Source organism: Anas acuta, chromosome 1 (genome assembly GCF_963932015.1).
Source record: "Anas acuta chromosome 1, bAnaAcu1.1, whole genome shotgun sequence".
In the NCBI taxonomy this organism is placed as follows: domain Eukaryota; kingdom Metazoa; phylum Chordata; class Aves; order Anseriformes; family Anatidae; genus Anas; species Anas acuta.
In genome coordinates, this window is record NC_088979.1 from 178,587,512 (window position 1) to 178,614,731 (window position 27,220).

Sequence of the window (27,220 nt, forward strand, 5' to 3'; positions counted from 1 at the left end):
GGGCAGACACGCAGGGGTCAGCCTCCCCCCAGGAAAACACCGTGCCCTTCAAGCGCAGGACTGCTAAATATTCGCATAGCTCCGAAACGAACCGGTTGAGGAGACAGATCACTTTTTCTTCAGCCCGAGGATGTCCCAAGTTCCCACAGTTGTTCCTGGGGCGATCGGGAGCGTGTGTAAACTGTGTGTAAACGGTGTGTAAGCGAGTGTCAGAGGCGGAGGGGCTTTCCCATCTCCTCACCTCTTCCTCGCCTCCCCCCCCCAATGCCGTAGGGGTCCCGGGGCAGCGTCCCCGTCCCCGTGTCGCTGTCCCCGTCCCCTCGGGGGGCCGAGGCGGGCAGGTTGCCGGCTCGGGGCCGCTTTCCCCTCCCACCCCGGGCCGGTGCCGGGCGGGTCGCGACGCCCCTGCAGGCTCCGGTCCCCCCGCCCCGAGCGGAGGCCGGGAGCGGGCCCTGGCCGGCCGCCAGCCGCCTCCCTCCCTCCCTCCCTCCCGCTCGGGATCCTCCTGCCTCCGTTATAGCGCCCGGCCGGCCGCCACCCACCCGCAGCGGGGCAGCATGTCCGGCACCAAGTACGTGGACTCGGAGGTACGGACAGGGGGACGGCTGGGATGGGATGGGGTGGGGTGGGGGTCCCGGGCACCCCCCGGAGGGGCTGCGGGGCCGCCTGGCGGTGCGGGACGAGCGGCGACGAGCGGCGGAGCCGCGCCTGGCACGGCGGGGGGCGCGCCCCCGGGGCTGCGGTTTTATAGCCGGGGCAGAGCCGCCCGCAGCCCGGCTCCCCCGGGAGCGGGGCCGCCCCCCCGCTGCCCGCCCCTCTCGGCCCTGCCCGGCCTCTCTCTCCCCCCCCCCCCCGCTCCCCGGCTGGGTTCTGCCTTCCTCCCGTCCCTCCTCTCCCTCGCGGCCGCTCTCCCCTCTCTCCCTCCGCAGGGCTTTCTGTACGCGGCGCCCGTCCGGGAGCAGGGCAACATCTACAAGCCCAACAACAAGATGATGGCAGACGAGCTGAGCGAGAAGGCGGTGCACGACGTGCACACCAAGGAGATCGACCTGGTCAACCGGGACCCCAAGCACCTCAACGACGACGTGGTCAAGGTGAGCGGGGGGTAGGGGTAGGGGTAGGCGAGGGGGGGGACGCGCCAGCCCGGGCCGCTCCCCTCCACCTGCTGCGCGAAGGGAGGGGGGTCGGGTCCCAATTCCTTTATTTTTGGGGAAAAACAAAAAAGGGAGAGGGGATTTGGGCAGCGGCTGGCACAGCCCCGCAGGGACAGGGAAGGGGCTGAGCCCCCCCGGGTCCCGGCCGCCCAGCCTCAGCCAAGAGGGAGCAGAGCAGAGGTCCCGGAGGGGGCTGCATTCGTTTCCTCCTTGCGTTTGCTTTTCCTTGGTGGTTTTCCCTCAAGAAGCGAGGGAAGAGGCTAAGCAAAAGCTGGCTGCGCCCCGGTTTAGGCTCTGGCTTACAATTCGGTTTGACAGTTTTGGCAAATGTGGACCGACGGGGATTTCTCCTCGAAGTCCCTTCAGTCAGAAGAATCCTGGGGCTGATTTTCCTCTTAGCAGACGGGTTTTGTGCTATACGTGCGGGAACTGAGGATGCTGTCGTCTGGGCTTGTCAGGACCCAGGACCAACGGGAACCTGCCAGGTGCAGCGGGTGACTAACCACCAGCTGGCTTGCTTAGGGTCCAGCACCGTCACCCTGACCACCCCATCCGTTGGTCACGATGACCCATTACTAAAAAAGAGAAATGTCCTATTGTTTCCGAGGACAGAAAGGCTGGAATCTAGTTTCAGGGTGTTTGTCAGAAAGATGATTTGTGCTGTACGTGCAGACAGTGCAGTAAGGTTGTGAGTAACCTCAAATCCCTCTGCCTTCAGCAGAGTTTGAAGGTGCTGAATAGGACTGCCCGTGTTGCAGATCAAGAGTAGGAATTATCCCCTAGGGCGGGCTATATCTTTAATTAAGGAGCCGTTGTCAGCTCCAGGACCTAGAAAGAAAAGGAACACATTTTTAATTAGTTTAGAAAAAAATCATCTTTGTACGCAGCAGTACAAAACGTCCTTTAAGATGCCTGGTGTTAGGAAGGAGGGAGCGATTCCTTTTTCTGCCACCCGTGGGGGAGCAGCTGAGTAGGCAGGGAATGCAGGGCTGGAGAATGAGGCTGCATCACAGCTCATTGCGTACATCAACAGAAGAAGTCCCCAAAGCAACCAGACCTTCCGAGGATGAGTCACAGCCCCCAAACAAGTCGGAATCGAGTGTCCACAAACTTAACTAGGGAAAGAAAGCTCCTGCTGGGACGAGAGGCAGACCACTCATGGAAAAAACTCCTAACGGACAGAGAGGAAAATGAAGCCTACAAAGCCCGTCCTGCCCTCCCTGCCTCCCACTGGGGCAATGATTAGGAAAGTTAGCTTGATTACATCCAATCGTCCAAAGTGAAGTTGAAAAGTTAGAGTTGTAGGAATGGAAAAAGTGAGATTTTTTTTTTCAGTTTGTCCTTCCAAAATGGTTGTGGACCAACAGATAAATTAATTGAAAACCAGCAGGCACCCGGAATACTGGTACTGCCTCCATATCAGTGAGTTTATGGTGGTGCACGTAGCCACATCGAGACGCAGGAATGTATCAAAGTGAACTTGACGTTAACCAGATAGGATCCATTTTGCATTATAAAAGCAGCAGCATTTGTAAAAAGTGTGGGCATCACAACGTGACACTTTTCTACCTCGTCACAAGGATAAATAAGGATTGATTGGATTTTATAGGTATTTCAGAAATAGGTTCAACCTGAAAAGTATGGAGAGGAATTTTGCTACAGTTTAAGTTTGTTCGGATACTACTAATTTGTTTATTCGGATACTACTTTCAGGTTCAGCTTGCTAGAAGTAGCCGTAAAGCTCAGATCCAGTTCCTAGCTGACAGACGCTGGGCTGAAGATACACAGATTCAGTTCCTGCCTTAGCCATCAGTCTGTGGCTCCTTTTGTCACCTATCTGCCTCTCTTCCTTCCATTGTAAATCATCCAGGTAGAGAGTAAAAAATGTACTTGGGTAACAGAAGGAGCCCCTAGTCTCGTTTGGGTGCTGAAAGACAGAAAAATGTTGTTCAGGGCTGTTCTGAGGCCAGAAGCATGGCTCAGAGTTAGCTGAGTGTTGTTTAGAGCCATTACATTTTTCTAGATTTGGAACCTCATCATTTCAGGCATTTCTTGCCACTTGACTATGAGCCACAATAGCATGGAAACTGGGGACAAGTCAGTCAACCATGAAATAGAAATGATTAGACAGAGAATGAGGAATCTGCCCTGTAAGCAGCTCTCTAAAAGGCCTCAGTGTTGTCTGCGTTCAAATACTTGCCATAGCACATTTTAAAAATAACCCTTGCTTGTGAGAAGCAGGAGGCATTCCCTTGATGTGCAGCAAACAGCATCTGCAGAGCTTCCTCTGCAGCAGATAAATGGGGCAGGCAGCAACAGAGGAGGGATCCAGGCAAGGGGGCGAGGCGTGATCCAGATGCTTTACACCAAACATATTGGTGACAGTGACTTTGCTTACTTTTTACCTTCAGATTAGAGGCCAAGTGGAAGCCAAGTGCTGTGTGATGCTTCCAGAAAAGTGGGGCAAACAACTGGATTTCTGCTCCGGGAGGGGTGGAACTGGGGCCTTACTGACCTTGCAGTGTGAGAGCTGAGTTACGCAGCCAGCAGAGCTGGCAGCTCCGTGCAGGAGGAAGCACAATCTAGTAAAATCACCAGAATTTCCTTCCTGTTCTAATTCCTTCAGCAGGGAGCGGAAAGGAAGGAGTTTCTTCCTCATATGACTGCCCTCATGTGTCACTTTGGGATGCTCGGAACACTCAGCAGTTGTTGAGGTACCAGCTTGTGGGGTTGTCTGGTCAAACAGAAAGCAGAATAAGAATCTAGTAAGGGAGAAACAGCCTCTGAGCACCTGGGAACTCTGTGGGAGTCACTTTGTTGATTAAAGAGCTATTTTCCTCAGAACTGTATCTGTGTATGTCAGATTCTACTCTGACTTATATCCCACAGTTTTTGTTTGTGTGCGATGAAATGCAAGCACCGTGAGAGAAAGCTGATTGTTGGCTTTTTTTTCTGTCATTTATCATTCCCTCCCCACTGACCCAAGGTTTGCAAGCAGGTGCCTGAAGTTCTCTTTCAGGACTTGTTCGGTCTTTGCTCTTCCTGTTTCCCAATGTACTATTTGTGTTCTCCAGATCGTGGCTAAATTACAGCCTTCCAACTCTTTGGAGTTGAAAGTATCTTTGGTGAAGTATTCAGAGTTTACTGAATTTGGAAAAAGCAGAGGAGGGAGCTAGCTTTTCTGCATCTCTCTGAGGCTGGCTTGTGCTTCTCACTACTCCTTTGCTCACCATGGGGACAGCCCTACAAAATCTGCGCCTTCTGGACTAGTGAGGACCAAATGTGCAGTTACATCTGCAGCTAGATCACAATTCTTTTGTGCTCTGCTAGGGAGAAAGGCCTGTGCCTGGTGCACCACCCAGGACATAATTATTAGTTTGTTTTAAACAAGTGGTGTCTATCTGCTGTTCGTTGCGTAAGTGTCCTTTTCTCTCTGGAAAAAAATAAAAAAATAAAAAAAAATCAGTACTTGGCTGCAGATGTAACAATGCAGAGCTTTTGTACCAAGTTTTAAACAGCTGTGTATTCGTGCCTTCCTCTTAAAGCTGATGCTGGTAAGGGAAATTCATCTCACTGCAAGGAAAGACCTTGTGCACGCAGGAGAGGTGCCTAGGCAGAGCACCTCCCTTCTCCGCTGGGACCTCCTGGAAGGAAGGCAGAGACTGTCCCCTGCTGTGCTCAGCTGGGAAGGTTAAGGCACTGAGGTCTGCCACGCTGATGTGACAACAGCTGTCAGCTCCTCCTCTTCGAGTGGTTGCACATCTGTGGAGGCAGATTCGTGTCACAGAGTTTAGGCCTAACCACAGGATGAGGTGGGTTTTTCTCCCAGAGTGTGTTTCTCTCCACATAGCTCAGACACGACACCTTACTGTTGCACAGCTGCATTTAAATGAGATGATTCTTAAACTGGGTGCCATATCAATGTCCAGCTGTGGGGTTTAGATTTTAAAATGCAGCACTATTCCAGTGTTGGACTTTGCCTGTCCATCTGATCCAATTCTGTTCCAAGTGTTTCTTTCAAGGCTAGTCTACAATTCAGAGACTAAAGCTCAAGTTGTTGCAGAGGCTGGTTTGTAGGAGGACTGAGTGTGGCCTGAGAACTCTGAAAAACAGTTTTCTTGCACAGGAATTAGGAGTTTTCAGATTGCTAGGCACGGAATTTTTGAATGCCCATAAGGTTACAGATAATAATTGAATTTGTTCTAATCAAGTCTCAGATCTCAAAAGCATTTGTATTTAAGATTGTGGTATTATTAAAGCCTTATGCGCTGCCTTCTTGTTTAGCGTGATGAACATGACTCATAACTCCATAGGAAAATGTTCGTTTGATGACAATGGGGACAGAGCCAACTATTCAACATGGATGTTCCTTTTGTAAGAGTTTGTTGGACACTACCTCTTAGTCAGAGAAGGCAAATATTTTTCCCTTCTGTTAAATTCAACTTTATTTAGAGTATATGTTAGAAAATTTTAAGAACAATTTGAATTCATTTTAGATTTTTTAACCCAATATATGGAAAAAAATACCACCATCTGTTGCAGAAAGTATGGCTGTCTAATACCGAAACAAATCATTGAAATCTAAAAGTCTTCTGTGGGAACAGGAAAATGTGTATAATAGAGCCCAATGAGAATTGGATCTTTGGTGTATTTTAAGCAACAGAGAGAAGAAAATACTAATGAACATGGATGAGCCATAAAACTTGTAATATCTGGAAAGCTGAAGAGAAATACAGCTCTAAAAATAGTTTCTATTCCCCACTGTTCTCAAATACCCTTATAGTAAATTGACAGTGGGATGAAATCTACATCAGCAGCTAATTTTCTGAGCTGCTTGATCCAAAACTACCACCTTTCTTTTCTTTTCTAGACAAATTACAACAATAAAAGCATCCAAGACTAAAGAGGATTTGTTGTTGTTGTTGTTATTATTATTATTATTATTGTGTTGAAGACAAAATAAAAGTTACGGCTCTTAAGTTTGTTTGATTTTTTGATGGGGACAGGTTTGACTCTGTTAGTCCCTTTATTTTTTTTTTTTTTCTGGGAGATTTCTTATGAAAATATCTTTGCATAGTTTCAAAACTAACTTTTAATTTTATGCAGTATTATTCTTGTTAGAAGTTATGTCATTGGGTTAGTATTCAAAAGGACAAACAGTCTCAGTATTGCTGTGCCCACTCGAAAGAGTGCATTAGCTGGAGAAGCTCGCACCCTGTTTTATTCACAATAGCCAAGGAGTTATGCTATAGATGTCAGTGGAGCTGTACAAGAATAAGGCTTGTCTGGCCCACGTACTTCATTTTCAAATAAAAAGGAACTGATAAAGTCAGCTTCTCAGATAAGAAGTGCGAAGATACTATCGCAGTTAAAGGTGAAAGCATCACATTCCCTGCCCAAACTCCCGCTGTGCCAAAGTACACTCGGAGTTTCAAAGAAGCCTAAGGGAATCTCGTAGAAGGATTGCAATGCTTCCTCTGTAAGCTGTCAAATGCCTTCCAACAACCTCAAACAAATACAAAACACACTTAGTTCTCCCTTAAGATTATCTTAGTATCTCCTGTAGACCTCAGTCTCCTGTTGTTTTATCAAGTCCATGTTCATGTAACTCCTTTTCAATGCAATTTATAATAAGGCTGCAACTGTAGACCAGCAACATCTTGATCTTTGTGAAATATTAAAGAAAGAGTTGTCTCATATTTAAGGGTCAGTAACTTAAGATCTTCCAGTAGAAGGACAGCCTTCTAACAGAAGAAATGCAGAGGCAGATCTTTTTTAAAGGAACAGAGCAGTAACTATGCACTCACAGCAATAAGCACACTCAGGTAGAAAAGAGGGAAATGGTGAGAACAAGTTACACAGATTTGCTAAAAAATAATTGCAGCAACTAACAGGAATATGTTTATGGTTAGTATACCTAGTTAAGAGTCTCCTCTCATTAGACTCCCTTACAAATGATAGAGATAAATAAATAAACAGATTTCATGTATAAAGCCCCGTGTGAAGTTGCCTTTCTCTCTACATGTGATACTACAGAGTCCAACATTGCTACATTTCCATTCGCCATTAGTGCCCAAATTTAGGAGGAATGAAGCTAGAGCAAGTTCTCAAAAAGTTATATTAAAGGCTAGCAATTGTGGTATTAATGTTATTATATTAATAATATAAATAGTACATAAATAGATACTAATAACAATATTAGCTTAATATCAGATCTGTAAAACTTCCAAATGGTATTGTATCAGAGGGCGATATAACCATCTAAAAAACTCATTAGAGGATACCTTTGGTTTTATTAACATTCCTGAACTCTGGTTAATTCCAGACTCTAGTGGAATTGATTTTAAAAAACTCCCTTTAGTTTTAATATATTCCAAATTTCACCCCACTGTTCATGCTGAGGAACTTTAAGCATACAAACACAAATATGTATGCATGCACGTACACAAAGATATCTCAGGGTTTTTAGCTAACATAGCTGCATCAAATGAGGAGGAACTATTCAACATGAAACAAATAATAAATGAAGAAAGCTTCATAACAGTTTTTCCCTTTGAGAAAATTGTGATAACCTCCCAGCAGCCCAGTTTCCAGAGAGGAAAGCAGCCACTTCATTTTCTGACCACTCGCTCTGACAGCATCGACCCGTCTGCCAAGTAACTGGTTGATGCGATCTCCCCACCTGCGCAGGAAGTTTAGCTGTGTTTCAGAGGCGTGCAGATGTCTCCTTGAGTTGCTATTCTTTCCTTCTGCTGGGCTATACTGAGAAGCACAGACAAGTGCTTCAGGAAGAAATCTCTGGAGAATGCCTGGTTGCTGCAGGGCTGACCCATTGCCACCAGTAGCATATTTCATGTGAATACTTCCGCAGCTTTAGATGAGCCTGCCCATCTGATAAAACAAAGCCCATCACCAGGGCTTTTCTGGTATGTAATGAGTAATTCAGCATTGTCAGACATTCTCCTCTTGGTAATTAGTAGCAAAGTTTGGCAATTTTCATTGATCTTTCTGTTTGTAAAGTGCTGATCTTGCAATCATAACCCTTTCCTAAGTCATGACGTAATTTTAAATTGCTCATAATCTGTCTGAATATTTATTATCGGTGCAGCAGTGGTCACTCCTGGCAGGACAAGGTTTTCTGCTCTAGCTTAGAAGAGTGTAGTCCTTTAACTCTTTTCCAGCATTAATATTCTTGTTTGTTGAAGCATTGTTTGCTTCCCTATCTCCGAAGAAGAAATCTGCCAGCAGAACACTGTTCCTGCAATATGATGGAAAGTAGGCACAGGGAGAAAGAGAATGTAATGCAAATTCCTCTGTCAGTTTGAACAAATAACTGGGCTTGAACTCTCCCATGAGGGAACCTTGTCCTTCTCTGGGCACAGCTGATGCTTGTGCTTTGCATTCACCCATGCCATAGCCTAGGGCTTCTACAGACGCTCTGGTATAGAAGTCGTGCCTTTATAACACACCTGACAGCCATAAAATATCTAGGTGTTGTTAAGCTGCATGTTTTTGGGCACAAAGTTACCAGCTTCTCTATGCAGTGCTGATAAATGTTTGCTTGATGGAGACTGCACAGTGTTCTTAAAAAAAAAAAGGGTGGACTCTTTATTAGGGTCAAAACAAGTGAAGCCATTGTTAAAGTTCCTGTAATCCCATGCAACCTAGGTCCAGACAGACCTACTCAGAACAAGAGTAGGCCTCCTCCTGTTCCTCTTAATGTAGGCCTTGCAGCCATGAGGCACTGCCCTGTCCCACACCCTACACCTCCAAAATCGTGAAGTCTCCTGGGGGGTGAGGGAAGGGAGAAGAGCAGCTCTACCCCTCTGAGTTCTGACACCTCCCGTGCTCTTTCCCTCAGGCTCAGTAGAAAAAATCTTATATGTTTTTTTGTCATTTTCTGAAAAAAATGTGGCAGTGGTCAGGAAGACAAGCACCAGCAGATGTGGAAACATGCTATTTCAAAGAGGCAAGGAAACATTTAAATGTTATTTTCTTCAGCTGAATGTTTTCTTGAAGGGACATTGAGTGCTTTGGGAAATTTTGTAAGTTGCATTTGTCACAACAGAAAAAAAATGATTGTATCTGCCTTTTGTTACATGACTGTTCTGAGTCTTAAAGAGACAGTATAGTCTGAGGAAACATTACTTATGGGCTTAGTATCAGGGAAAATACTGTTTTAAAATAGCATGGGGTAAGTTGTAAAGACAGTGCCTATGCTCTGTGCTAAAAATGTAAGGAAAGTCCGCTTGTGCCTCCATCTTCCATAAATACATATTCATACATGTTAATTATTCCTCACAGACCCAACTTTCAGTCTGGCTTGACTACAGTCCTTGTCTGGCAGAACACTTAAGCATATTGACATCAGAGAGGCAGTTCCCATTGTTCAGGCTGTGTGCGTATTTAAGCGGTTTGCCTGATTGAAGATATGAGTGATCAGTCAGAAGACAGCCAGTAAGGACCTGAGCCTCTTTTCACTGACTCCAAAAAATATTGAAGGCACTCAGAAATGTAGGCACACTGAGTGAGCTCTTGGTTGGGTTCCCCCTCTCTGGAGCAGTGGTGGTGTCTCTGCTCTCCTTATGTTGTGAGCACAGCAGCAGCACACATACTGCACGTGAAGACCTGAGTAATTACAGTTGCAGAAATGTGGATTAGGCCAAAGCCTTTGTAAAATGCCAGTGGCCTTAATATTTTTTTCTAATAAACCCACCACAGTAAATTTTCTATGGAATGGATATCTCAAAGGACAAAATTTGAGGAAAAGCATAACTGTTAGGTAGGCAGTTTGAGGACTAAAGGACATAAGGACTAAAGTGGCAAGGTCAACTATATTCATACATAAGGGCACATATACTTGAGTCATCTGTTTCATGTTTTGGGGATATTTTTTTTTATTTCTTTGTTTTTGTATTTTTTGTTTGTTTGTTTAAAGCAATAACTTCACACTGTTAAGCTTTTTTAATTAATAGGGTTTTTCTTTAAACAGCCTTTGAGAAAGAAGGCAAATCCTCCATACCATTTCCCTTTGTTGTAAGTAAATCTCTTTTAGAATCAAAGCAGGTCCCTTAATTTCCTGATAAAAGTTTAATAAACACATGCAGGGCAAAAGAAGCTGCAATAATTCTCATAGCAGAATCAGACAAAAGCTTCAAGCAATGTAAAAACTGGCTTCACCAAGCTGAATAGTAGGAAACAAAGAATAGCTGAAGTCAGGAAGTGCATTGTAGGCATGGAACAGAAGTTGATAGTGTTTAATAGCTTTGGCTGAAACAGAAGGCTGCAGTGAGTTATTAGCATCCTTTAGAGGGTCAAAACAAATTTCCTTTACTTCTCTCCTTGTCACAAGTGAACGTGTCTGTATTTTCATTAGCTTGGCAAATAATTCCCAGTTGTTTCACAGCACACCCTGATAGCTCTAGAGGAACAAGCTACATGCTGTAATCTTCACAACAGGACCTGTGCCTAACCTAAGCATGTCTTTACATGAATAAAGCAGAGTCTTTCATAAATTTACATACATTTGATGCTTTGGCAAAAGTGGAGTTGAGAAAAGTACCCTAAATAGAGGTATCTTAGCCTTGTGAGCCAGTTAGGTCCGTTTCCAGAAATTAGTGAAGAGCTGCAGAGTGTCTTTCTTCCCTAGGATCGTATTTCTGGCCACTTCTTTTTCTTCTGTCACTCCTATTTTTAATTTACTTAGTTCATTTGGACTCCCGTTATCAGGCTGATGACACTCACCATTACTGAGTGCTGTTGAACTAAAAACCAGAGAGGAATGATAGAAGAGACTGAGGGGTGAGTAACTGAAAGAAATATATCCCATAGCAAGGCAAAGTTCATCCAGTCACCTATTCTCTCTGCTGCTTGCTGAGGACAGATCCCTGGGAGTTAAAAACAGGATCTTTCATGGGAGTGGTTCAGCGCAGGAAGAATCCGGGTGATATCTCAGTTCCTGCAGTGTGAGGACTTATCTGCACTGCCTGAACGATGAAATAAATAGCACATTTCCCAGCCAGTGGGATTCGTACGTGATCTGGTTGCAGCTGAGACGTGGAAGAGCCCAGCTTACCTCAGTTTGTTGGATAGCTTGATTTAGACTTTATACTGCTTCGGGTAAGCCTGGTTTTGGACAGCAACACAGATGTTACCATTCCACTCTCTCAACACGTATGTTACTTCATAACATTATTGTGGCTTTTAGACAGACAACAGGTTCACTTTAACCCATTCATGTGAGAGATTTTACAGCTGCCAGGCCATTTTTCTGTCTTTTCACTCTCAAATTCAGTTTGGTGTCTTCCATATGCAATGTGGAGCAATGGAGAACATGGGACTTGAGAAATAATGAAATGGGAAAGATGTGGTAGGGAGACATCAGTTATTGTTCCTGTAGCACCATCTATTTGGGCTCTGTGCATTGGTAGAAACGTTCATAGTGCTGTTAAAATTGCTCCAAGGAAGGACTCCACCAACTCTTGGTGACTGCTGGAGGCAGAAATACTCTGCCATTACAATCTCAGGCAGACTGATGCCTGAGCACTTTTAGGACAACTGTGCATGACTTGAGCGGAGAAACCCTGGCCAAGGATATATCGTGAATGTTCTGACATTAGCATCATCTCCTGGAATGAGGACAATGCTGCCCATCTGGAAATGTTATATGGTCTGATTCTTCTGTCAGCTCCCCAGGATTAACTCTGAGGACATCTTGGGTCACACAACAGGCTAAAACCATCAGTTTCTGAGAACTGGGATTACAGAAAATTTACTATTTGATTTGAAAATCGATGAGTTTACCAGCTTCCATTTTTCAGTAAAGCATTCATTGTAAGTAATTATTTCTAAAGGAACCAAATTACAAGCCAGTCTTAATATTTATTTGCAAAATTCTAGGAGCTTCACATTAACTTCTTGCATGCCAAAAACATGTTCTACAGATAAAAATAGGTCCCACTCAGCTAAAGTTATAACCATGAAAATGATCTCAATGCAAAGTTGCTTTCCTCGTGAGATTTAATATTTCCCTTATCAGCTTGTTGAAAACATAAAAGATAGACTCCGCTATAACTGAGTGAAATATAAAGACTTTGAATGGCCCTTGATGCACTGACCTGCTGTATGATAGCTACGTGCACAAACTCTCTCTGCCAATGATCACAGCATCAACTCATGGGAAGAACACAATAAATTGCCACAAGTTTTCGAATAAGAAGGCTATGTACAACCTATGAGGAAAAAAAAAATAGATATAGTCTTCTTGTAATTTCATTTTCTGAGAAGCTACTTTCTCTTGCTAAAATCATCTGCATATTTTTATTATCTGATTTCAAGGCTAATGTTGATAATAAGCCAAGAGCACCCATTTGCTTTGAAAATGAACTACCATGCAATACAGGTTACAATGAAAAGCTTGCTTTTGAATTGCTGCAAAAATATATAGTGTAAGCATGCTTCCCAGTGTATTTCAAAAAGAAAATAAAATCGGGCATACATTTTTCCAACAAGTGCACTCAGTTGAATAAGATTGATTTGGTAAATAATACGCAGCTCTTGAAAACGTCTTAGTTTTTTTTGTTTTATTTTTGAGGTTAGATAGAAGACAATTAGACACTATCATCAGGAGATATTGTTGACTTCTTCATGTACATCTACAACTTTTTGTTCTTTTTCTTGTGATCCAGTCCTAAAAATGCAGTGATTGATACCAGGGCATCTGATTGTTTCATTTGGAACATAAAATCGTAATACATCCTTGCTCTGTCTTTCTAGACAGCAGATAACTTCTAATGACCAATTCATATAATTATTTTATGGCCAATGTACTTTATAAAGCTAATTTTGTGTCATTTATTTAGTCCCCAATGTGAACTTTTATATCTAATAAGGCCAGAGTGAAAATATAGAACATTCTATTGCCTGTGATGCCCTTACCAGAACTGGAGTTATTTCTACTAGAGCTTCAGTATTGGTCCCACTGACATTACAGAACCCAAATAAGCTCCAATGTCCTGTCTAAACTCAGCAACAAATATAGTGTCCTGTATATGCTGTTTTTATACACTATTTTCCGGGAAATTGTTTTCCAAGATTAGTACTAAAAAATCACATGACCTACAGAAGTGTAGGCTATTTAATACAGATAGAAATACTGCAGGAGAGAACTGTGCCTGAGACTCTCTTTTCATTTTCTCTTTCTGTGGTTATTGTTTAAAATTATGCTGTTCAGTTTCAGAAATTCCAGATAGACTGTTGGCTCTGCATGCCTTCACAAGAAGTGCGTGGAGCTGTGTCATGTTCGTTAGGTATCAGCTGATGCAGATCCTGCCACTGGTTTCTGTGGAGACAGAATTTCAACCCAAATGCTAGCTTAAGGTATGATTGCCATGATTAGGGTGATAATGAAATCTCATCCAGAAGAGTCACAAAGCACTTTCAAATCACTAAAGCGTCATTCAGAGCAGCAGGTAAAGAATAGAGGGTTCGTAGTTTGTTTATCCAATATCTGGAGAGATGCACTGACCTGAGCAGGAAAAGTGATGGTTAGGCCCAGTAACACGTTAAATTTAGCCAGCTTGATGTTAGGCATTTGGGATGTCTGATATTACATCTGATTCAGAAATTTCCTCACAAGGACTTTAAAACCCTTCAAGCAAATTACCCCTAGACTGTATACTTTTGCTTGGGAATTATCTTTTCTTGATAAAACTGGAAAGCCCAGTGATTTTATAGTATTTTTTCCTTTGTAGTGAGTTGGTAACTTTTGTGTGGGCTGACTGAAGATTCAGTGGGAGAGAGGGAGAAGTTTTTTCCATTTTTAAATGAAAAGAAGTGATTTTGAGCCTTTTCCTACAGTTTAAGCAATATTTACACAGTATATTTATATTCACCTTCTTCCAGCCTCCTAAGGTATGCCTGAGTTTCTGAGTCCTCTGGCCCATATCATACTCAGCCTGCTCCTGTAAATCATCACTTATGGCAGCAGCATCACTGGACTTTGGGATCCAGTCCTAGGAACGTATTTTTTTTTCACCTAATTTAAACAATCATTTAGTTTCTTGCAGAGGCGTACTGTTGTGATGTTCTTCTTCCTTTTGAATGCAGTACCTATACAATTTGGTGTGCTGACTAAATTAAATATCCTGTATTGTGGGTTATATCAAGCAAGTGTTTGTGTGACATGAAGCTGAACTATCACCCCAATTCTGTTAATTTTCTAATAGAAATGTTATGACAATTAAGCTTCCTGAAAAAGCTCAGTATTTCAACATAGAACCGTAAAATATGCATGCTGGAATGTACTGCTTCCTTAGGTGACTTTTTGAACGATTTATGAATAGTCAAAACCATGAAATATGTGGAAGAGTGTGTTCCTTCTAAACATTAATATGTTCACCTATGTCTTTCACGAACAGGGGGTTATCACATAAACAGGATAGGCTAGAACAAAATGACTCTAATGTGAAGAGCCTCTCTATGTTTAACAAGATTGAAGAGCTCCCTTACCCTTTCAGAATATAAAGGATCTCCATCTGATACCAATCTAAATCCAGTATTTTATTTTTCAGGCTATTAAGAACTATTCACAACCGTTTCAAAAATATATATTTAAATAGCTGTCCTTAACATTTATTAACTGTCAAAATTTAGCAATGCTTTACAGGGTAAGATGGAAAAATGAGACAAATAAAGCGTATTTTATCGATGCACGCTTAAGGTGCATAAAATGCCAAAGTAGTGAGCACGTTTATTCCATTTGTAAAAATGTGAAATGGTTAAGATAGGCAATGACAGCATGATGATTCTTTTCAACTGGTTCATCTCTTACGTAGATTTTAAGGGCACTCTATACCTTGAAGACAAAATATTCAAGCTATATCTTGAAGAAAAGTTATTCAGTTTTGTGGGCAGTGCAGTTTTGTGGACAGTATCTAAAAGTTAGGTGTCTGGTTTTGAGCTAGTCATTGAGGCTTCCTGATAATCACTAGGGGAAAAAAAAATGCAAGCCTTATTCATATCATTATCATAGATGATATGTTAAGATGGGTTGAATCATGTTGGGATGTAGGGATTACATGTTTCCAAGTTTTGTGCAGGGGACCATTGCTTTCCAGGTGAGGGGTTTCTGTAATCCACACTTAATGGGGACACCTGACTGACCTGCTTTTGTGTTCTTTGATGCAGATTGATTTTGAAGATGTGATTGCTGAGCCAGAGGGAACACACAGCTTTGATGGGATTTGGAAGGCCAGTTTTACCACCTTCACTGTAACGAAATACTGGTTTTATCGTTTACTGTCAGCAATCTTTGGCATTCCTATGGCTCTCATCTGGGGCATCTACTTTGCCATCTTGTCATTCCTGCACATCTGGGCAGTGGTGCCATGCATAAGGAGCTACCTGATTGAGATCCAGTGCATTAGCCGTGTCTATTCCATCTGCATCCACACGTTCTGCGACCCACTCTTTGAGGCTATAGGCAAAGTGTTCAGCAGCATCCGAGCCACAGTACGGAAAGAGATTTGAGGGACATTTGAAGAAAAGCCATCAGCCTAGAGAGTGGGTGGGGGTTTTGTGTTGGTTGGGGTGTTTTGGTGCCAGTTTCGTTTTCCAAAGCAACATAACAGCAACTGGTGGATTTACTGGCCCAAAACAAAGAATCACTTGCTCAGTTTCTTTTTCTACTGTGTATTCCTACTGGACTACTTGCTTTTTTATTATTATTATTTTTCCCTCTCTTTTCAGCCTGCATTTCAAACTAACCATCAATGGCTATTTTTCCATGCCAGTTGCATATCATTTTGCTGGCTGTTCAATTCAGAGACAGAAGTGTTACGTTGGGTGCCTTTTTATCTCGCTGTTCATTCCTTGTAAGATAAATCCGTAGAGATACCAAAGAATGACAAAAATGTTTTCCAACACTGTAATGCCATTCATTTTATTGTGGCCAAAGAGTGTAGAGCTACTGCAGCAGAATGAACGTGACAAGCTGGCAGGTTTTAGCAGAATGTTCTTTTTCAATTGTATCGTCAGTTGACTACAGCTATTTGCAGTCGTGGTCAGGTATGGTGTACTATGAATACATTGGTTAAGTAAACAAATTACTTAATTAATACATGACCTGAAAAGCTAACGCTTCATCAGGCTGGAAACATAGACACGTGAAAGCTTTTCACGTCCATAAAAAAGCTTCTGTCTGTGCCTTTCGCTCTCTCTCTTGGAAGTTTGCAGCCAGTTGTTTCTCAGCCTTCTGTGGAATTGTAGAAGCAAACTGCAGTTGAAAACTAAAACTGGTCATTATAGAACTGTTTTCCTAACTGTGACTTATGACACATCTCTTAGCTAGCATTTAGGTGCTTATCTCATAGGCTTCATTTTTTTTCCAGAGTATTCATATAACTACATATTTTAAGTATGCCAGAGATAACCCCGAGTTACGAGAAAAATGAAGGTGTGCCAAACACAAGCCACAAAATGCCAAGGAGGAGCTGCCTCTGAGAGAAACTTTCCTATCAGCTTTAAAAAACTTTCCTATCAGCAGAAGTCAGCATGCCACTAGCACACAGAATATTTTCAGGAGAATTGATGCTTTGCTGAGTCTAAACTAATCCATCATGAGAGATGGGTTAGAGCTTCAAATCATGGATTTGTTCGTTTGTTTTTAGACAGGCTGCAACATCAGAAGTCTGAAATGGAGGGTGTTGTGTGAAGCTAGCCTATGTTGCAAGGTGCAAGGCCTACAAAATAGAGCCCTTGCAACATACTCTGATGCTGTGACCTACAGGATCCTACAGGAACTCCTGCAGGAGCTCCTGCAGGAGCTTTTTGCCCTCATGATAGTACTGTGTTGAGAGATACTGCCTGTATCCTCATGTGGTTTGTGTGAAGCTTTTGTAAAAATAGTTGTGAGGCTGATCAGCTTTATTGTAGCCTGACCTGGGGCCTGAGCCTGCTCCAGTTGGCACCTACAGCAAACCAGTTCTTGACCTCCAAGAGTGCAGGACTTGGCCCATGGGACTGAGCACAGAGCTGTCTGGTACACCTGCAGCTTTTTTATTTAGCGCTGATATTTCACTTACTGCTTTACCTAACATGGGAGTGCCTTCGGTTCTTTTTCTACCAAAGCATTGAAAACGTTAGGAGATGCTGCATTTTTTAAAGGGGGTGGGAGGGAGAGAAGAGGGGAGAGGGTGCACAAAAAGTTACAAAGCTATTAACTACTATTGTTTGCATTTAAAACAGACACTGGTATGGATATAGTTTTATGTTTTTCTATGTACATAGTGGAGAGTGTACTATTATAGATTTTTTCAGAATTAAAAACAAGCAAGATTATAAACAAGAAATATTTTATCTTTTTATGAGGAAAATCACTCTGAAGAAAACCTTGATTTATCATATAAACTGTATATCCTGAAAGATGTCTGTTCACTTAGATTTATTAGTCCCTAATCCAAATACGTTGCTGATCTGATACATTTACATTGTTGTTATGTGCTTACAGATATAACTGACACTTTTTTAATTCTGCATGTACATTAAAGACTACAATAAAACAATGTTTAATGGTAGCTACTGTCTGACTTCTTTTTCCTTAAAAGTCATGTGAATGAATCTCATGTTTTGAGGAAGAAAAAGAACAATGTTGATAAAGAAACAGAAAGCAGTGCCATTTGTTTCTCAAGAAAGAACATGCAAAACATTTGTTATTTGTGTTCCAGGAGCTAAACCAGGAAGGTTCTTCCCAACAGAAAATTCCATTTCTCTCCCAAAGAAATATTTTCTGCTGCTAAGTAGGCAGTGCATTCAGCATTGAATGGGGACCCCAAGCTTGCTCAAATGCTTAAAGATGACAAGTTCCTTTGCTTGTTGTTCCTCAATTTCCTCACATTTCAAATTAGGATAGTGAAATTTACCTGCAGAGAATTTTAAGGTCCAATAAACAAAACACTATCACCATACAAGTTGCTTATCCCTTTTTTAATTTGGCCATCCAAAATTCAGTCCTAGATTATCTATATTATCTATAGCTTTCCAGAATTGCTTAAAGCCTTCTTTTTGAGTCCAGTGGAAACAAGATAGTTCCTAATAAAAGCTCATTAGCCTAAGCATTTAGTGTATGGAAATAGGGGAATGACAGCTTATGTTGAGCTGTGTATAGACCTAGCTTGTGGCAAGCTGTTCCTTTTTAAGTGGTTATTGCACAATATCTGCCTGTCACACCATTACCTAGTACACAGAAGTCCAACAAAACAGGCTATTACATTTTGGCCTGCAAATCTAGTAACCAGCTTTTAATAGTCAAATGGAAAATAACAGCCTAAAGTACCCTGTCATGTGTTTTCCAGTAGCAGGATGGTGTATTTGGTACTGATTAGTCCAATGGTAGCAAATAGTACATTAAAGTGGACTATAAATTGTGAAAAAATGTAAAAGGTATGAAATCTAAAAGGGAAGTTGTAAGGTGAAAGTAAAGCATGCAAACATTCCAGTATTCAAAAACACTCCGAAAAAAGCCCGGTAGATTCAGCACAGACACATCCACTCACCATAACCATTTGCCATCTCACCTCTCTAGGGCTGTTTGTGCAGGCTCACCTTGTGACCGTGCTGTCCGTGTGCTCTGAAAGGCAGCAGTCACAGGGGTGTGCTGGGGGCAAATCTCCTTCCCATGGTCCTGCCAGGCTCTCAGTGCAGTAATAACCATGATCTGTCATGATACAGCCCCTGGCAAGGTCCAGGTTTGTCTTTTACAGGATTAGATATTTGCTGTTGGGCAATGTCGTTGGACAATCACATATCATGTCTATAAATGTCATGGAGACAGACTTACACTGCTAGATATGAAAGTCAGTGTCATAATATTGGGTGTTCAGGTGGGCTCAGCAGCACTTTTACCTCATAGCAGAAACCTTCTAGGTTCATAGCAAGAACTTTCTTGGCTGTCTCTGGTCACTCTTCTCAACCTCCATGACATCAACTCTTAAATTGTGCCAGTTAGCTTGAATTGCTTCCTTTTGAATTACCTGAGATGATGTTTGGAGAAGCAGGGCAGTCTAGCTGAAGCCAGATGGAGCAGAGCACCCTAGTTTTGAGAAATGAGGGAGCATGAACTGTTTGGTTGTGTGATAGATCCTTCTGAATTTTCTTGTTTAAAAACAATGGATTAAATGTAGAATATTTTTTGAAATGCATTTATTGAAATAATTTTGCAAGATGATAGAACAACAAACCAGTCTTTTATTAGCAGTAGAGAATTTCCAAAGCTGCACCCAAGGTGTCTTTTGACCATCTCTTACGTTAAATACAAACTGTTCCCAGTTCAGTCCCCTGATTTTATTGCCTTGTGTGTTTGCTGCATCCTCCTCACTTTTTTTTTTTTTTTTCCCTCACCACCTAAGGAAGAGGAAAAAGGTATAGAATGAATCACTACTAACTTATAACACCTTTGCTGTCTTCATTGGTGTCTTAGAAGCCTTAAAGTTTCCACTCATGCTGTCTGACACTGGAGCACTGTGTGATACAGGATATGTTATTTTTATTTGGCATTCTTCTGTAGTATTTTAAATTAAAACTTCAGTTCTATAGTGCAGTTAGTGCACACTGTCTTCAACGGTAAAATGTTGTGTGTTGGTATCTATGACACTACCTAGATGAACAGTATTCTCACTTGATTTGTAATTGTTTTTACTAAAGATAGTGGAAGTGGGAAGAGAACGATCAGACTCAGTGCCATATGGTCAAGGCATATTTTAGTGATCAGTCAAGACACAATCCACAAAAGGTCCTAGGCTCAATACCAGTAAGTAATTTGCTTTTGTTTTAAGAACCTAAATCAACATAACTCTACAGACTCTTGAGTCTCCTTGGACATAACTGTCAGTAGAACTCAGTCTACAGGCATCCAGGTCACATCCACTCACTGCTGAGACCTATGAATGTGAAGGCTGCCACCTTCTCCTGCAGGAACTGGAGGTGATAGGCATTCTCAGGGGTTGCCAAAAAGAGCTGGGAAATGAGCTACAAAATGCTTTAAACCAGAGGATTAGCTCAGAGAAACCTTAAGGGACCACAGGACCTGTCGTTGTATAACTTTTTGGCAATTACCAGAATACAGGCATTCACCTATGACTATTACTCATCACAACATGCAGCCTTCCCATCTCCAGCAAACAGAGCTCTAGATGTAGCTTGCCAGGTGTACATGATGCCAGAAATTCTACTGGCAGGAAAAAAAAAAAAAAGTGGTGCAGAAATAGCTGGTGTTAAGCAAATGAAAAAGTACATCAAAAGGAACAGACGTGGTCTACAGAGAGAATGACGGGATGAAGGAATCTCAGGGGATTTGTTTTTTATACTCGGGGAGTAAGGTGAAACTGTATGGCAGACATACTTCCATCTGGTAGTGATGGATGGAGACTCAGAAGGAAAAAAAAAAAAGGGGGTGGGGGGTATGACAATAAGTAATAGAGACAACAGTAGCCAAGGCACTAAAGTATCATCGGGATGTGCAAATTTCTACTTAACCATGATTCACCTTGAAGGGAAATGACCCTAGGTAGGTCACATAGAGCTAGGTTTAAATGTACTGACATGTCAGCTCAAAACTTACCTTGGGCATGGTATGTATGACCAGACTCACATGTGAGCCATGCTGGGTGAACATCTGAGCCTGAAAACTGCCTCCCATTTTTGAGGAGCACACTGGGGAGCTGGCTGGGGAACCTCCTAGTGCTGCCAGCAGCCAGCAGGCTCAGGAGATGCTAGAAAAACTCTGCTTGCAGTCCCAACACCCAACTCCAATGTGCTGGTGGGCAACACTTAGCCTGTGCTCCCCACAATCAGCAGCATGTCATCTTCCCAAATCACTTACTTGATATATATGATCTGTCTCATTGACAGAAATCCTCCAGTGTAGTCTACGTTTGTTGTAGGACTATAAATATCCCAGTAATTGGAACTGACAAGTGAACAGAGCACGAGAGTCCCTTTAGGCTTAGACAAGCACCCTCAAGGTTTGTTCATGCTTTGTCATCTCATGACGCTTCATCTTCTGGCTTGTGCAGTGTTTTATCTCTTTATTTCATTATGTGTAGGCTCCAATTCAGCTGTTACGGGCTTCTGTCAATTCAGCTGTCTTCTTTCAACAGGAGTAGATGTTGTTACTCCCCTGCTAGACAATGATCCAACTACATTTGGAAACAAATAAAATTCTGCCTCTTTCATCTGTGCTGAGTTTCTGAAACAGTCCAAGGAATCCTGTGAAACAAAGATGTCTGGAGACAAAAAGCTGAAGCTGCTTTTGTCAGATTTTAGCAATACCGGGTCTTCTGGTCTGAATTTGAGTGTCTTTGGAGCATCATTCCTGTTGTTAAAACAAAATTCTTTTGTGTATTTCTAACGAGCATTCTTTGAGGAAAGCCATTTAAAATACTGATTTGTTCCTCTGGGTTGCAGAACTGCCTGACCAAATGCTAGTATTCAGCACAGAGAGGTTACAGCCAGCACTGCCCAGCTCCTCAGCAAAGACTTTCTGTGGTAGGCGTCTTCAAAAAACTTGGACTTCACCATTCATCAGTTTACTTCTTGGCTGAGGCACTAAAACTTTTATCGTTGAAACCACACTGTGACTACTGTTGGTGGATAGCTATCCAACATAAGGAAAAAAATAATCTTAATTTTCTGTGACCCGTTGATTCATGGATTACTGAGGACTGAAACCCAAAACAAACCTGTTGCTGATGGCAACAAGAACAGGGCTCGAGCACAGAGGTATTCCTCTTAATATTACCACGCCTCCAGTTTGAACCCCTGCCCTGAGTCTTGGGGAAGTTGAATGTCAACTCTCTTGATAAGCAACATTCCTGATTTTCAAGATTCACCCTACAAAAATACAATAGTAAATTAAACAACACTGAGTTAATCATATATATGCATTAGCAATGGTTAAAGGCACATACTGTATGTCTTTGCACTAAACCTTTTACTCAGCTTCACAGCTACAACCACACTTGTCTCTGTTGCCCTGTTGAGGTCATTACTGTCGTTCCAGTTGTTCAAGCCATTTCACCACCAGCACTTACTTTGCCTTAATGTCCAGAAATTCCTTCATTTGTGCAGACATGTCGCTAGCTCATGAGGAGGTTCATCTGTACCACACTTCTTTCAGTAGACTTGAGAGGAGGTCACACAGAGCCCTGCTTCTCTGTTCAGCAGCTTCAACTTGAGGTATTTCCCTCTGAAGCCCCTTCCATGCTATCTCATCACCATGGCTGCAGAAGAAGGTCTACAATTTGCAGAAACCTTAAAGAAATCTTGCTTTGTTTCCATTCTGATCTCTATATTCAGAGTAAGTTCCCAATAAGTCATGTAGATGATTCTGGAAACAAATCTTACCCAGAAAAATCACTCTGTAGCTGCCCTGATCAACCGTATTTAATAAACTTCTAGCTGGAGCCTACATTCATTTTTGCATTTATTTACAAACACCGACTAGAAGCAAAAAGCCTTAATTCCACTGACAGAAAACCACATCAGAATTAATAGATAACCATATCATTGCTTTCTGTTGAGTCCTCGTACTATGTTTCTGAATGCCCGTCAATAATGCCAGTTACTGGATCTATTTTTTTCTGTATGCGATGTTACTTGTGGTGGCCCTACAAAAACAGTGTGTGTCAAATGCAGATTTTGAGTTGCTCCCAACAGCTCAGCTGTCCTGCTGGGTTACCAAACACAACTATTGATGGAAGCATGTCAAGAAATACCACTTTTATCTTAAGAAATAATAGTTTATCTGACAAACAATGACATGCGGATAGTTGCAGTCCAGATCAGCAGCCATGTTGATCCCTTTTCATGGTACATGTGATCACATTTCACTACATATAAACACCAAATGATATTCTGAGGTGGAACATAACAATCTTAGGAGCTTTGCAAAAGAATCAGTGACTTAATTCTGCATAAGGAATGCAACAGGTGCAAATAATTGGCATAAGGCATGTCTGAATATTTCTGAAGACAGTTCAATAGTTTTGAAAAGTGGCATGAAATGGAATAGTTCTCAGAAAACAAGTTCTCTGTTTCCAGAATAAATATTGGTATACGCAACACAAGTAAAAACACTTACATAATGCCCTGCAGAAATTTCTATTCTATGTCTCTTTAATGGACTGATTCTCAAACTAAAGAAATAAGCTAAAAGATTTTTAGTTTATACCTCTCCCAATATTGACACTATTTTTCTGGTAATTTCTGTGCTACAGAGACCTAGGGCTGAAACTGGAACCACTTCTGCCTTAAAAACCCTTCTGTAGCCAGGGGGTAGTGAAGAGATCATAGGGAATCTGATGTGAATCTAATCTCTAAACACTGTTGCTCTCCAGTGTGTGGCATTCATCAAGAAAGTAAGCCCTCTTTATCCAATTAAAGTGATTTTTGTATGTTTCTTTTACTAGAAACTTATTTACAATTGAACACAAAAACTGCACACACACACACACAAAAAGTAATCAATCTAAAAAGAAAAGTTTGAAAAACTTGTGTCAATACTTCTAGTTCATGCTCACTAATCCATGTAGTTGCCACAGCTATTGTTTAAAAATTGTGGTTTTGGTTCCTAACAGAAATATTGTAGCAAGCCACAAAGTCACATAGAGGTTATACAGTGCAAGAATAAATCATCAGCTAACAAAATCTCCCAAGCAAAATTGTAATCCAGCCTGAGCATAAGTCTGTCTTAATCAGGTATGTGCACAGTCTCATCTAATTTGCAGGGAAAATTTATGCATTTGACACTATGTAAATGTCTTGCTGCAAATGGGCCTTATTCGTAGATACCTTTGGTCACAGAGCCGTACTGTAATGAACTCTCAGTGGAGGCTGAAGGTGAAAACTGGGAACAAAGCTAGTGTTTCCTCTTCACTGACAAATGCTAAAAGTTTTTACACAACTCAGAAGAGCACTGAGGCAAATGGAGAAGGCAGAGCTGCAAAGGAAGTTGAAGCCCAGCCCTAAGTATGAGATCAGGCCCCGTGCAACTCCCACCAGGTCCATAAAGCCCATAAGGAAGGGACGAGCTCCCTGGGACAGATGTCGGAAGGGAGTCAGCGCCTCGCCAACAGTTGTGTAGCTGGCAGACCTCAGTAATTTGTGTTTGCCACTGCTCTTCCATGGCCACATGTGCTGACCAGCCCTAAGCAGGGGTCAAACACCCTTACAAGAACCTAAATATGCCTTGGCTCACTGATTAACCTCCACGGTGAAACGTAGTATAATTTCAGACATATTTTTTCTGGCTCCCATGACATCAGAACTCTTCTGGCTGTTGTATATAATTATAAAAATGTCCCTCTGACTTCTTGTTGCTGAAAATACACAGGCTGTTCTGTTTGTTGTTTTGTTTTGTAAAAAAAAAAAAATTGTTCTCTCCGTCTTGTTTTTCTATTTTTGGCAGGTTCTGCCATGGAAGCTGTGGCAATTACTACAGCTGAAGTTGGACTAAGACTTAAGGTGACACCCTCTAGAATGAAGCTCTATAAAGGTACCTGGGCTTTAGTTTCCCTCCAGGGTTTAATACTAGCTCTTTCGTTTATATAGTACTCTTCATCAGAACAAGAAACACTGCTTGTTTGTAACTGATGCTGTCTACGATCTTACTAGCTTTAACCACAGAGTAAACTAACACTGCAGAAGGAGATGCAGAGTGGCAGAAAGGGAGTAGGCATCGAAGTACACCATGCAAGAGCCTGAGTAATGGGCAAAAAATGGGAGTATAACCCTATGACCATATTTAGTTTCCACATGTGAATCTTGGCTGGCTGAAAGCTGCCCCGAATGCCAGCAAAGCCTGAGAAGCTGGAAATCTTTCACTGTGCATACAAGCAGAGTCATGACTCACGCAGAAGAGAAATAGTTTTCTTTTGCAAGAGGAACATTTTTCGTTATTAACCAGGGAGACACCCAAAAATAGCTTTGCTTTCTGAGTGAGTCTGTCAATACACAGCAACACTGTGGAGGTACAAAAACTGAAGAAACTCCAGGAATTTGCTAATAAGAAGTAGAAATCTGTGTTTAAAGAGAGTAAGCCAAATTCACTGAACATGTCAAATCCTTAAAGACGATGAATTAAAATTAAGGTAGCTTGGACTGTTCAATAAATTCCAAATGTCAGACAAAGAAATGAAATGACGGTCCAAAGAATATTAATGCAAGATATTTAAAATGCTGTGCAATTTAATCTCTTTGAGTAGGGAGCTCATTGTATAATCTCATTTACATTGTGTTTTATTTCTGATGTAATGCATTTTCAGCATCAAAAGTGAAGCAGCATTAAACTTCTGTGAAAGATAAAGCACTTTTGATGCTTCTTGGAAAGGAAGAGCACTTCCGAGAATCACAGATTTTTTGAGCCTGTTTCCACCAAAACCATTGGAATTTTCCAAATTATTTCAATGGAAACTGAAATAAGCCAAGGGAAATCCCACCCCACGGTGAGGGAGAACATCATTAAAAGGTATGAGTAATCAGAGAGAAAGGCAAACAGGACTTATTTCAATGCTTTTTATTTTATTTTTTTTCCTTCATGGTTTGCTCCAGTGACCCTCATCTTCTGATCTTAGAGTCCTTTTCCAACCTAAATGATTCTGTGATTCTAACGTTTATGAATGATACTGATCTAAACCAGCTGAAAATTAGGCTCTCGTCAACCAAAATGAGCTCACTAAGCTTAACACATCTTCCATCATGTTTACCCTGCTGTGATCTGGCTTTCTCCAAAGCACCAAATTTCACCCACAACAGCAAGAGAGCACAACCAGCCCCGGGCAGCGGGCCCCGTTTGGTGAGGCACAGCACAGGGTGCTACGGGGGCAAACGTCTCAGCTAAAAGGAGCACTTCGGCTGTATTTATCTTTGCTTAATCCACGAGGACACGCGTTGTGCGGTCAGAAAGCGCCGCTCTTGGGTTTTAGTCTAAATTAGGGAGAAAATCCACGGCCAAGCAGGCAGCCAGCAGCAGGCCGCACCCCCGGGGCACGGAGCCTGGTGTAACCGCGGGCAGCTCCGCAAGGCGAGGCTGCCCTCTCCTGGCTAACCGCGGCGGCCTGCTCGGGAGAAAACACTCTGGAGCTCAGGAGGGAACGAGTTGGATCCAGCTTAATCCCATTTCTTTCTTTTTTTCTATTTTTTTAAATCAGAACACCTCAATATGAACCTAGCAACGGGGCTCGCTCTGGCTTACAGGGGGGGTTCTTAACCCCGCACTCGCAATGATGCATCTGCCTACGTGGTGTCTGGAAAAAAAAGTACTGCCATGAATATGCTAAATCGAGAAATCAAAATAAACAGACTGTAACTCACTGGCTCCAGGAGAACAACCAACTTTGTAAAAGTGTATTAATGAAGTTGCTTGCACTTACATTTCATCTGCTAAAACAAATGTTTGTTGAGCACTCTGCTGGTGGAAATACACCCTCCGCTTTCACCCTAATAGAAGTGTTTCTAAAAGTCATCTATTACTGTAAACATGGAGGAAGAAGTAATCTAATAAAGCACTCCCCCGAGGACAGCAAATATGGATCCAGCAAATTTCTGCTTTGACTTAAATCAGCACAAGGCTTCGTGCACAGTCAAAAACAAAAGGCAGCAAGCACAATGTTAGACAAGCCGATCTCCCACCTGCTAATAGCAGAGGAATCAAGCCAGAGCAAGACTCTCTGTTTGAAATTAGGTGTTTTGTTTTGTTTTGTTTTTCTTTTTTCCTGTCTATCTCCCCTAGAAATTTTGGCTGAGAATGAGCTGAGCCAGAGTCTCTAGAAACACCAGGTAGTGCTGGAGTAATGCTCATGTGCTAGGCAAACACAGTTTAGTCCTGTGTTGTGCTTGCCAGCCCAGCACAAAGGAGACACCCCTGTGGGTCTTATGGCACAGATAAAAATAAATTCCCTGGGGAGATGATAGTTTGACCTGTAATCACTATTTATTTTTGCAAGAATAACTGATCCTCTGAGGGTGCCAGAGTGTTTTGAGAAGCCCAGTGCTCAGCATCAGGAGGTGCAGGA

General features: G+C 42.2%; 2 protein-coding genes across 2 annotated transcripts in view; both read left to right on the forward strand.

Annotated features, from left to right (window-relative positions):
- Positions 1 to 429: 429 nt before the first annotated feature.
- CAV1 (caveolin 1) lies at positions 430 to 17,728 on the forward strand. The gene is made up of 3 exons (XM_068669535.1): positions 430 to 587; positions 930 to 1,094; positions 15,342 to 17,728. The coding sequence occupies exons 1-3, from the start codon at positions 558 to 560 to the stop codon at positions 15,681 to 15,683; spliced, it is 537 nt and encodes a 178-aa protein (XP_068525636.1). The 5' UTR covers positions 430 to 557; the 3' UTR covers positions 15,684 to 17,728.
- A 6,879-nt stretch (positions 17,729 to 24,607) lies between these two features.
- The window catches only part of MET (MET proto-oncogene, receptor tyrosine kinase), a 135,146-nt gene continuing 132,533 nt past the window's right edge, over positions 24,608 to 27,220 (forward strand). The window contains exon 1 of the mRNA XM_068669532.1: positions 24,608 to 24,702. The gene's annotated coding sequence lies outside the window, so the exon portion shown is untranslated. The remainder of the gene's footprint in view (positions 24,703 to 27,220) is intronic.

Bases quoted from the DNA above. Each gene is read 5' to 3' on its own strand.
- CAV1 (XM_068669535.1), top strand. From the start codon at position 558: ATGTCCGGCACCAAGTACGTGGACTCGGAG. The intron at 588-929 runs GTACGGACAGGG...CTCCCTCCGCAG, and splicing joins CCAAGTACGTGGACTCGGAG to GGCTTTCTGTACGCGGCGCC. The intron at 1,095-15,341 runs GTGAGCGGGGGG...TCTTTGATGCAG, and splicing joins TCAACGACGACGTGGTCAAG to ATTGATTTTGAAGATGTGAT.